This window comes from Prionailurus viverrinus, chromosome C1 (assembly GCF_022837055.1).
Source record: "Prionailurus viverrinus isolate Anna chromosome C1, UM_Priviv_1.0, whole genome shotgun sequence".
Lineage (NCBI taxonomy): Eukaryota > Metazoa > Chordata > Mammalia > Carnivora > Felidae > Prionailurus > Prionailurus viverrinus.
In genome coordinates, this window is record NC_062568.1 from 176,974,071 (window position 1) to 176,987,934 (window position 13,864).

The 13,864-nt window shown below is 54.7% G+C and overlaps 1 protein-coding gene across 1 annotated transcript; it reads right to left on the reverse strand.

The window, feature by feature from the left end:
* Positions 1–263: 263 nt before the first annotated feature.
* Positions 264–1,217, reverse strand: FOXE3 (forkhead box E3). Its single transcript, XM_047873570.1, has one exon. The coding sequence runs from the start codon at positions 1,215–1,217 to the stop codon at positions 264–266; it is 954 nt and encodes a 317-aa protein (XP_047729526.1).
* Positions 1,218–13,864: the final 12,647 nt, after the last annotated feature.

Here is a 13,864-nt window from a genome sequence, read left to right on the forward strand (position 1 = left end):
TTAGCAGCCAGTCGAGGAGGCGGCTTCACAGCGAAAGTCTGGCTTCCGAAGGCTCGGGGCTCCCTCGCTGGTGGCGCTCCAGCTCTGGGACTTGGGACCCGATCCAGCGCCGGGGGAGCGCCCCGAGGGGGCTCACAGGTGGGAATGGGGTGGGGGCGGCCAGGTGTCACAGGCGCGCTGCGTCCCCGAGGCGCGCGCCGAGCCGAGCCGAGCCGAGCCGGGCAGGACGGGGCGCGCAGGGCGGGGCTGGCCGCCGCGGAGGCTCACAGGTAGCGCTCGAGCCCGGGCGCGTAGCCCGGCTGCCTCAGGTAGGCCTCCCCGGGGCCGAGCGGGCCGAGCGCGGCGGCGGGCCCGGCCAGGGCCAGCAGGGGCTCGGCGGGGAGCGGGCCGGGGCCGGGGCCGGGGCGCGGCGCGGGCAGCCCCAGGCGCTCGGGGGCGGGCGTGTAGAGCGGCGGGGAGGCGGCGGCCGGGCAGGGCGGGAAGGCGGCGCCGGCGTCGGGCGCGGCGCAGCAGGGCGGCTCGGGGGCGCCCAGCCCCGCCAGCTCGGGCTGCAGGTTCACCAGGCTGTCGACGCTGAAGAGGCGCGCGGGCGGCGCGGGCCCGGGCGCGGCGGGGGGCGGCGGCGCGAGCAGCGCGGGCCCGGGCGCGGGCGCGTAGGGCGCGTAGGGGAAGGGCGGCGGGCCGGCGGCGGGCAGCGCGGGCAGCTCGGCGCGCTTGAAGCGCTTGCGGCGCCGCAGGAAGCTGCCGTTGTCGAACATGTCGGCGGCCGCGGGGTCCAGCGTCCAGTAGTTGCCCTTGCCCGGGTTGCCCGGCTCGCGCGGGACCTTGACGAAGCAGTCGTTGAGCGTCAGGTTGTGGCGGATGCTGTTCTGCCACTTGCGCGGGCTGTCGCGGTAGAAGGCGAAGCGCTCGGTGATGAAGCGGTAGATGGCGGCCAGCGTGAGGCGGCGGCCCGGGGCGTGCGCCAGCGCCATGGCGATGAGCGCGATGTACGAGTAGGGCGGCTTCCCGCGCTGCAGGGGCCGCCGCCGCCGCCGCCCCTGGCCGGGCGCGGGGGCGGGCTCCGGCTCCCCGCGGCCCGCGGCCGCCTCCTCGGGCTCCGGCCCCGGCTCGGCCGCGGCGAGCGGCGACGGCGGCGGCCCCGACGGCGCGACCGCGGGCAGGGCCGGGAAGCCCGAGAACGCGGCCGGCGGCTCCATGTCGCTGCGCCCAGTCATCGGGATGCGGCTGCCCCTGCCCGCGCTGCTCGGAGAGAGCAGGGGCCGCCGACCCGCCTTATATGGATGCGGCCCCCCTCCCTCGTCCTCCCCCTCCCCAGCCTGGGGAGAGAGCTCCGATCTTCCCCGCCGGACAGCGCCTCCTCCCTGATTTGCTTCCCCAATCCCCTTAATAGGCTCACAGCCACCCCCCCCCTCCCCTCCCGCCACCTACATGTCGCCCTTCCCTTGGTCTCGTCCCTTTGGGTCAGTCCTTCTGGACTCAGCCTCATCCCTTCCCCATGTCCACTGGGTCAGTGCGGTCCTGGTCCTGGCCCCGTCGCCCTTTCCACCTGTCCCTCGACCCCCTCCTCTTTGGGTCTCCTCAGTGCTAATCACCAATCCACCCATTCAGTGCTCTTTGGGGCCCCTTCCCCATCAGCTCCTCCTGGTCCTGCCTCTTCATCATTCTCTCCTAGCCTCCTCTGGGTCCTTCCTACCCCAGCTGGGGCAGAAATGAGAGCCACCCAGGATCACCTTGCCAGCCTTCTGTGTCCTGACACCATGCTGGTCTTGGACATTAAAAGGGTAGAGTGGGGGGAGGGGGGGGAAGGGGGTTGGCAGAGAGAGAAGGCCAGCTTTGTTTGGGAGGAGGATGTCTGGTGGTTCCAGGGTCACCATCTCCTCTCTCTGCTACCTCCTGCACACCCCTGCCCTGTCCAAGACATTTGTGAGCATCCTTTGAAAAAACAAAATCCTGGGGCGCCTGGGTGGCGCAGTCGGTTAAGCGTCCGACTTCAGCCAGGTCACGATCTCGCGGTCAGTGAGTTCGAGCCCCGCGTCGGGCTCTGGGCTGATGGCTCAGAGCCTGGAGCCTGTTTCCGATTCTGTGTCTCCCTCTCTCTCTGCCCCTGCCCCGTTCATGCTCTGTCTCTCTCTGTCCCAAAAATAAATAAACGTTGAAAAAAAAAAAAAAAAAGAAAAAACAAAATCCTGAAAGGTGATCCAGCTAGCACATTTGGGGACCAGAGGACTGGCTGCTTTAAATCAAGGGCCCCCAGGGGCACCCGGGTGCTGTAGTCAGTTGATCTCCGACTTCAGCCCAGGTCATGATCTCATGGTTTGTGAGTTAGAGCCCTGCATAGGGCTCTGTGCTGACAGCTCAGAGCCTAGAGCCTGCTTCGGATTCTGTGTCTCCCTCTCTCTCAGCCCCTCCCCAGCTCGTGCTCTGTGTGTGTGTCTCTCTCCCTCTCAAAAATAAATAAATATTAAAAAAGAATTTAAATCAAGGGGTCCCAGAAAGTCCATAACATAAGAGTTGCCTTTCTGGATGCCTCTTCGTGCTCCTTCTGTTCGAGAGAAAGAGTTCCCTTCCCTTCTTCCTCTCTCTTTCTCTCTCCCACATGCACACACACCCACCCCGCATGCACACTGGGGAGAGGCACAAAACACAACCAACACAGGCCGACAGAGCCCGAAGTTCCAAGGACCAGTTGCTGGGCCAGAGAGAGACTCCCTAAGTGCTTCCACAGACTGGAGGTCTGAGAAAAGTGCTTACTGACCCAGAAATGCCACACTCACATCTCATTGGAGATGGGGGTGACTTAGTGGTTTTTATTAAAAACTCACTCTGGGAAACACCACCTACCACCACCATCCAGAGGTGATGTCGCCCTGAGCCTATTTTCAAGAAATCTTTCCAAAGTGACAGGGCAGCCAGCCCTGGCTTGAAGGGAACCAAAGAATGCAGAAACCTTGCCTTAAAGAGGCTTGTCCTGGGGGGTGGGGCGGGGGGGGGGGAGGCAAGATCACTGGAGCAGCGCTGGAGTAGGTGAGGCAAGTGAAGTGCCTAAGGCCTAAATTTAAGGGGGCACTCGCTCTCAGGGTGCTGGAAGTTCAGGGTCGGCACTTGAGAGCCAGGGCCTTCTTAAATTTGTGGCTTTAGGGGCGCCTGGGTGGCGCAGTCGGTTAAGCGTCCGACTTCAGCCAGGTCACGATCTCGCGGTCCGAGAGTTCAAGCCCCGCGTCAGGCTCTGGGCTGATGGCTCAGAGCCTGGAGCCTGTTTCGGATTCTGTGTCTCCCTCTCTCTCTGCCCCTCCCCCGTTCATGCTCTGTCTCTCTCTGTCGCAAAAATAAATAAACATTGAAAAAAATTTAAAAAAAAATTTGTGGCTTTAGATGCCTCATCTGCATTCTGGCCCTAATGTGGATGGAGTGCCCTGGGGTAGAGATGACCAAAGCTAGCTACTGCAGGCCTGTGGTCTAGGGCTTCCAAATCCAAACTCGAAGCTTGAGGGCCCCACTCTCCCAGCTCCAATCTGGTGTAACAGCCACCATTACCAAGCCTTTGTCTGTGTCACATGCATTATCTCAGTTCAGGGCAAACACCTGGTGAGGTCAGTACTGTTCCATAATCTCTGCTTTGCAGATAAGGAAAGTAGGGCTCTGGGAGGTTAAGGGACCTACCTAACTTCACACAGCTAGTAAGTGGCAGGGCTGGAATTAAACCCAGAGCCCAGGGCACCAGCATCAGGACTCGTCCAAGAACACCATATGTTAAAGCTGAAACTGTAGAAACGACTTCCTCTGGAGTTCTTCCAGCCCTCACAACTTTGGCTGCAGAGTTGATGCCTAGCCTGTCTCCTGACCTCCAGGTCAGCATTTCCAGTGTCCACTGGACATCAACCTCGACCCGGTGCACCCCAACCCCATCCTGCTCCCCTTTCTGCCCTCCAGATCTCAGCAAATGGGCCCTTGCCCCCTCATCACCTGGAGCAGAAATAATGAGCACCACCTTAGGCTCCTCCTTCCCCCGCCACTCCCCACATCTCAGCCATCTGCAAGTGCCAGTCAGTTCCTCGTGGACCCCAAACCCACCCCTCCTTCAGGCCTCCTGGCCTCAGTTTAGCCCACAACACTCACTGAGCACTTCTGTGCCAGGCCCTCTGCCCATGCTCAGGGAAGACAGAGACAAAGAGGCTCTCGATCTGGTGGGGAGATGGACACACAGACAGTTACAGCTATGAGAGAGGTGGACAGAGGGGGGCTGTAGAAGCAGAGGGGAAGGAGAAGGTGACACTCAGAGATCTGGCGATGCCCCCCACCCCCCACCCTACAACCATGGGGAGCCAGGCTGGTTTATGTGCACAGTTTCCCCCTCAGTACCCTCTATACACTGCACTCTACTGCCTGAGCCCAGGCCTTACGGAACACAAGACGGTACGGGCACAAAGAACAGCTCACATAAGACAAGACAAGCAACTGCAGGAGCAGAGAATCTCGCTGGGCGAGAGGAGCCACCTGGGGCCAGTGATCACTTGAGCCTCAGTTTCCTCGCCTGCCAAATGGGGGCAGTAATGAACCCTCTCAGCATTGTCATGAGATTCAGATGAGATCATGTAGGAAAAGGTGCTTAGCCCACAATGGCATTTGGTAACAGGAGATTCTTCTTTCTGCTCCCCAGTTGGCATTTCCAGTATTAAACCAGGAAGGGAAGGAGGGAGGCAGAGCCAGAGAAGTGATCTCAGAGACTGCATATTTTTCAGGTGCAGCATAATCCTGCAGCTGAACTCAGGCACAGAATCAGAGCCACCATCTCTCCCACCTTCCCTTAGGGCCTAAGGCAGCTCTGAAGACCCCTACCCCAGCCTCTGTCTCACACCTACAGATCTGGTTTGTGTGTGTGTGTATGCGCGTGTGGGGAGGTGGGAGGCGGTTATGGCGAGTGGCTTTTATTACTTCCCATGGCAGACAGCAATTTTCTTGTACTTTCAATTTTCCAATCCATGTAGAGCCTGGAACATAGTATATGTTCAGTAAATGATACTGAATGTGCACTTGGCTATGCTAATCATGGGGAGGGTGGGGGCAGGGAACTGGGCCAAAGGGGTGAGAACCCAGACTTTTCCAGTTCTCTGTGCCTGCCTGGCCCCCTCCATTGGGCCTGCTTCCCGGAGCCGAGCAGGCCGGTGTCAGGGGGTGGCCCAAGGGCTAATCCGTGTTTTCAGCGTGGCTGGGCCCTCTTTTCACAGGCCCTGGGCCGGACGGGATGCGGCTGAGCATCCGGGCATAAGATGGCCAGTGAAGGCGGCCCCTTTCTCATGGGCCTGGATTCCAGGCGGCCCAGCGTCTGAGTGGAGCCCCTGGGGCGGGAGGAACACAGTGGCTGGGCTGGGCAGTCCTTTGTCTGACCACGCTGGGTGGATATTCAGGCTGGCAGGAGGGATTAATGGCCAGGGATTGGCCCTGGGGCCGGCCTTCCCACTGCCCTTTGGAGGCCAAAGGCCCAGGTCAGGGCACACAGCGTTGATGGCTCCCTAGATAGGAATGGAAATTCCCACCCTGTCCAAAGCTGTTAGCATCAGCCCCCAAGGCTCCCTGCCCCCAGCCCCACCCCTACAGAGGCACCAGGAGCCAAGATGGGCTTCGAGGCAAGGAGCAGAGGGTGGGGGCCGGAGCTTCTCAACCCCTCTGCCTGGGAGAGTCCTTTCAGGTCCTTGCCCCAAGATTCACAGTGCCTCTAGGAGAGCCCATGATTGCTACTCCAGAGCTCTGGGGAGAAAGGGCTGTGTTACCCCAATGAGAGTCCAAGGGGCCAGCCTGAGCTATCACCAGACCTGGAATATTCCTCAAATATCCCCAAAGACCACTCCAGAGTCATATATTCCTGAAGCCCTCATCACAGCATCCACAGATCCCATAGTCCAGAGGCTGCAGAAAGGGGTCAGGAACCAAAGGAACTCTAGGAGACACCCGCCTGCACCCCCACCACTAAGGGATCCTGAGGGCTGCTGAAGGGCCTCCTCCCTCTTACCCCCAAGACTAGAACTGCCCAGGATACTGCTCCTTAGAGCCTGGGCCAGATACCTCCAATCTGGCTGAGGGTATATTGGGCCCCCATTCTGGTGTGACCTTTTCTAGCCAGGCTGCTTCTGAACTAGTTAATGAAAGCAGCAGCCCCACCCTTACCGACAGGGCCTGATCCCTGTGGGGTGCCCTCTGGGCTGAGGGGCCTGAACCAGGCTCAGGAAAGGAAATAAGGTCAGGCCTGACTGTGGGGAGAGCACCAGAGAACAACCCAAGCAGAGGATGCCCCTCTTTGTGGCTCTTCATGCTTCAAGCACTTCTATTCAGCAAATCCTAAGGACCTGTGTCCAGGCTGCCTCAGGTGCTGTGTCAGTGATAAGTCAGACTGTTCTCTGCCTTCATGGTGCTCAGGAGGGGGCAGCCACACAGACACTTCCCGTACACGGTGGGCAGTGTGTGATGCAGGCAGAGAAGGGACTGAAGGGGCACAGAAGAGGGACCTCACCCAGCTTGGCAAAGTTGGGAAGGCTTCCTGGAGGGGGTAAACCAGCAGTGGGCCAGATTGGCAGGCCCCAGGCTGGATTGAGGCTCATTCTCTGCCTTCATTCTCTCTGTCACTTTGCACTTAACCTTGACTCTTTATGTTTCCGTCTCCCACATTAGACTGTACCTATTGAGGACAGGTACACATCTTACTTATATTGGGATCCCAGACACTCAGTTCAGGGCCTGGCATAAGCCGATGGTCTATAAATACGTATCACACGGCTGGAAGGATGGCTGGATGCCAGAACAAGAAAACTGAAGGTGAGGAGCTGAAGGCAAGAGGATATGGTCCATTCTGGGAAGTCCAAGACTTGCCGTGTTTTTCTACTAAGAATTACATGAGCGAATATATGTAAAGTTCTTGGGACATTGCCTAGCACACATCAATGCTGTGTGTCAGCTGTTGTTTGCTGTCACTCTTATTGTTGTTGTTACTATGATTGTTCACTGTGGCTAGTAGAGAGTGCAAAGGGACTGAGACAGAGAAGGTAGACGGGGTCAGATTGTAGATGAATTTATTTGCCAGGCTAGGAGCTCAGATCTTTTCAGACAACAGGTGGCCCTTGGAAGTTTTTCAGCAGGGGAGTGGCATGGTCACAACCCTTGTGGAGATCAGTGTGGCCACAGAGAGACTAGAGAGGCAAGAGGCTGGAGGCTGAGACCAGATGGGAGGCTGAGCAGACAGTAAGGTGTGAACCAAGGCTCTGGCTCTGGAGGAGCATCAGACCCCTTGTTGCCATTCACTCCAGACCAGGTCAGAGAGGGACCCTCCACTGTCCCTCTCAGAGAGTGGCTTAAACATCCATGCCACACAGTCCAGGAATTGGCCATCATCCCGTCCATCACCATGTGCCCCTTTCTCTCCTTCTCTGACCACCTTCAGTCACCCAGACCTGTCAGCTCTCAGAAATTGCCCTCAAATCTGTCCTCTGCTCTTGTCTCTCTGTCCCGATCCTTGTTGAGGCCAATACCAGCTCTCACAGTGCCCAGGGCAGTAGCCTCCTGACTGCTCTCCCGACCTCCCCCTCCGAGTCTGCCTCTAGTTAGTAGCTAGAGCGACACATCCTCTGCAGGCAGCCCTGCTTGAGCACCTTCAGGGGCTCCCGTCACTGACTCCCGTCGAGACTCAGAGCACAATGTTAACCGTGGCCTGACCTGCAGCCCCACCGCCTGGCCAGGTCCCTGTGCCCGCTTGCCCTCAGTGCACACACATTCTGTACAGAGCCACTGTCACTGAGCGCCAGGTCCTCTCCTACTCTGAGGCTTTGGGAAGTGCAATGAGCACAGCCTACTTTGCCACTTTTATTTTTATTTATTTATTTTTTAATTTTTTTAAAGTTTATTTTTGAGACAGAGAGAGACAGAGCATGAACGGGGGAGGGTCAGAGAGAGAGGGAGACACAGAATCCGAAACAGGCTCCAGGCTCTGAGCCATCAGCCCAGAGCCTGACGCGGGGCTCAAACTCACGGGCCGTGAGATCGTGACCTGAGCTGAAGTCGGACGCTCAACCGACTGAGCCACCCAGGCTCCCCTACTTTGCCACTTTTAGGTAAAAATACAGTCTCATTTATTTTTCCAACCAGTCCCTCCATCTCCTAAGACCTTTATTAACATCTTTCCCTCTGAGAGACTCCCCACCCGCCTCGGCACCTGCCTGGCGTATTCTTCCTTGTCCTTTGAGTACCACTCGCATTAGGCACTTTCCGCTAGAACACATTTCCCAACTCCCCCCTCCACTCCCTTCCCCAGGGAGAGGGCCGGCTGGCCCCTCCGGCTGACCCTACCCAGAGAGACTTGAGTACACACTGTGTGTCTGCCTCCCTCTGTGCCCAGTTCCTCCTTGGACCCTATGCCAGGCTGCAGGCGGCACAGCTCAGTGAGCCTTGTTGAGTGACTACTACCTAGGTGAATGAATGAATGAATGAATGAATGAATCATGAATGAACAAATCAACAAATGAGTGCACGTGTCTGGAAAGGCAAAAGTTCCCCGAGCCCGGTTGCCAGCTGGGAATCCGCCTCCTGCCTTCACTGTCTCTCTGCTCAGCTCCGCAGCCCTGGGCTGAGACCCCCCACGCTGTCCCTGCCTCTGCAGGGTCCAGACCCGGTTCAGGCTTCAGACTCAGACAATGTTGGCTCAGCCCTGAGGGTGTAATTCCAGCCGCTCCTAAACCACACCCCCGGCATCTGAAGTATGTTTCCTGTCATTTGGGGCTGTCAGCGTTGTGTGTTCTGCCATCTACCTCGTCCCCCCACCCTAGGCAATCTCAGGGCTCACCGGCCTCCCTGCTTCTCGTTTCCAGGGAAGCTGAGGGGGACTGGTGCTATCAGCCAGACTGACTGAGCCAAAGGAACCCAGGCCGGAGAAGAGTGAGTTTGAATCCACCACTAATTGCTGTGTGACCCTGAGCAAGAGCTATAACTGCTGTGGCCCCTGCCAGACACATAAGCGCCTAGTGCCTGAAGAACTCTGTGATGGTCCAGGCCAGTGTTCCCAGCCTGTGGGCCCCTTAGCTCAAGTAAGGCATCTGGAAACCACATGGCACCTGGTGCTGTCTGTAAGGAGGATAGACGGTGTGTCTTACACACAAGTATGAAGGCTTTTCGAATGGACATGGATGCTGCTGTGACAGACAAGTACCCGCATTGTAAAGCTTTCCGGAGCGCCTGGGTGACTCAGTTGGTTGAGCATCTGACTTGGGCTAAGGTCATGATGTCACAACTCAGCTCATGAGTTCGAGCCCTGCATCTGGCTCTGTGCTGATAGCCCAGCCTGCTCCAGATTCTGTGTCTCCGTCTCTCTCTCTGCCCCTCCCCTGCTTGCACTCTGTCTGTCTCTCTCTGTAAAAAAATAAATAAACATTAAGAAAAAATTTTAAAATAAAGCTTTGCATCAGTGGACACTAAAAGCACAACTGCTATTATATGGAGTCACTGAGGGGTAGTTGTCAAGCCCACTCTTTTTTTTTTTTTTTTTTTTTTAAATTTTTTTTTTTCAACGTTTATTTATTTTTGGGACAGAGAGAGACAGAGCATGAACAGGGGAGGGGCAGAGAGAGAGGGAGACACAGAATCGGAAACAGGCTCCAGGCTCCGAGCCATCAGCCCAGAGCCGGACGCGGGGCTCGAACTCACGGACCGCGAGATCGTGACCTGGCTGAAGTCGGACACTTAACCAACTGCGCCACCCAGGCGCCCCAAGCCCACTCTTTTTTAAAAAAATTTTTTTAATGTTTATTTATTTTTGAGAGAGAAAGAGACAGAGAGTATGAGTGGGGAAGGGGCAGAGAGAGAGGGAGACACAGAATCCAAAGCAGGCTCCAGGCTCTGAGCTGTCAGCACAGAGCCCGACGTGGAGCTTGAACTCACAAACCGTGAGATCATGACCTGGGCCGAGGACGGACATTTAACTGACTGAGCCACCCAGGCTCCCCTAAACCCCACTCTTAAGCTACTGCTTTAGTCTGATATGCCTTCTTTACAGTTTTGGATATTGAGGTCCAGACAGGAGAGAGATGCACCCAAAGTCCCAAAATAAGTCAGCGCAAAGCCAAAAATGAAGCCTAGAACTCCGACCACCCCCCAGCCCTAGCTCCTCTCCTCTGCACTTATTCAACAGTATTTATTAAGTACCTGCCTTGCAACAGACTCTACGCCAGGCACTAGGGAGCCAGTGATGAAGACCAAGTGTGCCACCCTCAGGGGCTGACATTTTCTGGGAGGTAGGTGGGCGTTATGCAGGGAAAGGAGACACTGAACAAAGATTTTATCCTAACTTCCTTTTTTTCACGTTTATTTATTTATTTCGAGAGACAGAGCACAAGCAGGGGAGGGTCAGAGAGAGAGAGAGAGAGAGAGAGAGAGAGAGAGTCCCAGGCAGGCTCCACACTGTCAGTGTGGAGCCCAATGCAGAGCTCAGTCTTGGTGAACCGTGAGATCATGACCTGAGCTGAAATCAAGAGTTGGACGCTTAACCAACTGAGCCACCCAGGCGCCCTTATCCTAACTTTCTACAGAAGCCATTGAAAAACTAGAGTCAGGAAGTGGTATGATAAGATCCCTGTTGTATAATAACCAGTACCTTTGTAATGCAGATGATGGACTGGAAGTGTTTTATCATTTAGGATGTTTTTGGCTTCACGTAACAGAAAACATTAACTCAAAATGATTTAGGCTGGAAGGAAATATATCTATATATTTTTTCCCTAACAAGAAGGTCAGAGGCAGGCTGCAGTTAGGGCTCTGGCTCCCCTTTTCTGTAATTCTCTTGGCTCTGCTGTCCCTCATGGGTTGGCTTCATCTTCAGCCTGGTGACAGGGCAATTACAACACCCAAACTACAACACTGAGTTCCAACTATCCAGAAGAAGAGAGGTTGTCTCACCACCCGGGCTGTGTCTCCTCAGCTCTCATTGGCCAGAATTGGATCACCTCCCATTCCTAAACAATCTCTGGCAAGGAAAAATAAATTACAGGTTTGATCAAGACTAATCAGACCTTACCCACTCCCAGAACTGAGGATGGGTCACTTGCCCACAAAACGGGCTGCTGCATGAGAGTAGATACGGAAAAACCGGGTTCCCTCAGGAAGGAGGAATTGGAGCCCTCAACAATGTCTGTTACAAGGGGAGAAGAGAGAAGGGAAGCCCAGACTGGAGTCAATTGAACAGGGGAGCTCCTGTAAGGCACTCACCCCCTGCCTTGCATAAACCTCCCATGTGTCTCTGCCTCCCCACTTGGCTCTCAGCTCCTGAAGGGCAAAGCTTGGGACTCATACTCTTGTGGATCCAGTGCCAGAGTCACCAAAGAGGGAGAGGAATGTTAGAAAAGGCAGTGTATTTCTGTAGTAGGAAGCATGGGCTCCCATCGGAGAAGTGTCCCAAGCACGGAGCAGGGACTGACACCCTGTGAAACATCATCTGGCTGGGTGCCCTGGGACAATCATCTGGACCTCCTGACGTCTCAGTTTCTCCTTCTTCAGGATGTTCTCATTCTTTAGCAACACCCACCTCCCCCCCAAAAATATTCAATCCCTATCACTCTGGATGATCCTCAGGTTGGGGGATGAATGGGGAGGAGGCAGAAGAGGGGCAAGAGGGCAACTTGGACAGATGGAAGGACAAGTCAGCTCCAGACAGCCTATGAGATTAGGTGCATCTCATCCCAACACTGCTTTCGATGACGATGACGATGATGTGTTGGCAGTTTGACAATGGTCACAGTGGGAGGTTTTACACCATGGAAATGGGCCAGTGCTACCAATCAGAACCTACTGCCACCTCCCTCCCCCAGAAAGCCAGCTGTTAAACATTCACTTGACAAGTCTCCAATGATTAGAATGATAAAGCTCAGATTAGACAGAGCCCCTTTTTTGTGGCTGTCAGAAGACTCCATCTCTCTCTGCCCCTCCCCCCCAAAATAAATAAAATTTAAAATTTTGTAAAAAAAAAAAAAAGTGGGGATGGCGCCTGGGTGGCTCAGTCGGTTAAGCGTCCAACTCTGGCTCAGGTCACAATCTCTCGGTTTGTGAGTTCGAGCCCCACGTCGGGCTCTGTGCTGACAGCTCGGAGCCTGGAGCCTGCGTCAGATTCTGTGTCTCCCTCTCTTTGTCCCTGCCCCGCTCATGCTTTCTCTCCCACTCCCGCTGTCTTTCTCAAAAATAAATAAACATTTAAAAAAATTTAAAAAAGAAGAAGACGACCCCAGGGAGGGAGGGCCTAGAGCGTAGAGCTCTAGGGAGAGGAGGAGCAAGCATTTACCTGTTCTTTCTATGCAGCCACTTGGCTCACCATGGAGCCCCGTGTCTGTGCCCAGCACAAGGCCAGAGCCTTACAGAACACCTCTAGCACAGCAGTTCTGTGCATCGGGCCAACCCTGCACACTTTCTCCTGAGCTATAGTGCTATAGTTCATACTGTTTGACTCAGTGATTCCCCTGCTAGGAGTTCATCCAGAGGAATGTGCTGCACCATGCATGCTCAAGGGTGCTCATGACTGTCATTTGTAATACGGGAAATTGAACCTGATGTTCTACAGTAAAAAGTAGGGTCCATTCCTTGAAACATTAGGCAAACATTGAAAGACCAATTTTGAGGAATTTTTAGTGACCTGAAGAAGCATTCATGATATGTGTTAAATACATGAAACAGGGTATGGGGTACCTGGGTGGCTCAGTCGGTTGAGCATCCGAGAGCCCCACATCAGGCTCTGTGCTGAGCGTGGAGCCTGCTTGAGATTGCCTCTCTCTCCCTCTGACCTTTCCCACCCACCCCCCACTCATGCTTTCTCTCTCTCTCTAAAAAAACAAAAGCAAAACAACAACAACGACAAACCAGGGTACAGAAGATACATGGCATGGTTCCAATGTGTATGTATATACACACATAGAAAAGGAACAGGAAGAAAATACACCAAAATATCAACAATCTTACCTTTAGGTGATGAGTCTCAGGTGATTTTTCCTTTTTTCTTTTTGAGAATTAGAACTATGCTCATTATTCACTGAATTGTGTTTTTGAGACGGTCACTTGGCTACGTGTGTGTGTGTGTGTGTGTGTGTGTGTGTGTGTGTGTGAATACTGCAATAAAAATCCTTTTAATTTATCCAGATTTAATACACCAGAAACCAATAGCAGTGGCTGCCTCAGTGGAAGAAAACAGTGTAGTTATGGAGCAGGAGTTAAGAGGGAGACTAACTGCGCCATTTGCATCTTTTGAACTTGGAATCACGTGAGTGTATCATCTGCTTAAATGGGTTGATTAAATTTTAAAAAAATAGACAATAAGCATGCATGAGTTATTTAACCAGCAGCCATCCCCAGTTCACAGATGACGGAAGGGAGGCTCACAGAGGGGGAGGGAACTCCCCGGGGTCACTCAGCCAGAAGACAGGTCCAAGCTTCGGTGCTGTCTGGTGGTAGCCATCCCTGAGTGTGCTTGGAGATTTGAGTCTTCTAATTACTGCTTCCCTACAGATTATCACCATTTGATAGATGCAGAAACTGAACACACTCAAGTTCAGAACCCCTTGCCTCACCCCAAATCGCCTAGAGCCCTGGCTCCGGGCTTCCCACCTGGCACCCTCCCCCACCGCCCCATCAGGCAGGTAGGCATAGTCTCCACAACAGTCGGTTAAGGCAAAGATTCTGTAGATTTCCCCTAGGAGACCCAGAGAGGGCGATCACTTACCCCAAGACCCTCAGCCAACTGTATGTCTCCCAGAGGACTAGAACCCAAGAAAGAGTCCAGAACCTCAGGCTGGGAGAAGGAAGCAGTCTCCCAGAGGCAAGAAGCAGCATCTGGAATAGTTTAAGCCTT

Excerpts from the sequence above, each read along its gene's own strand:
- FOXE3 (XM_047873570.1), bottom strand. The coding sequence starts at position 1,217 with ATGACTGGGCGCAGCGACATGGAGCCGCCGGCCGCGTTCTCGGGCTTC.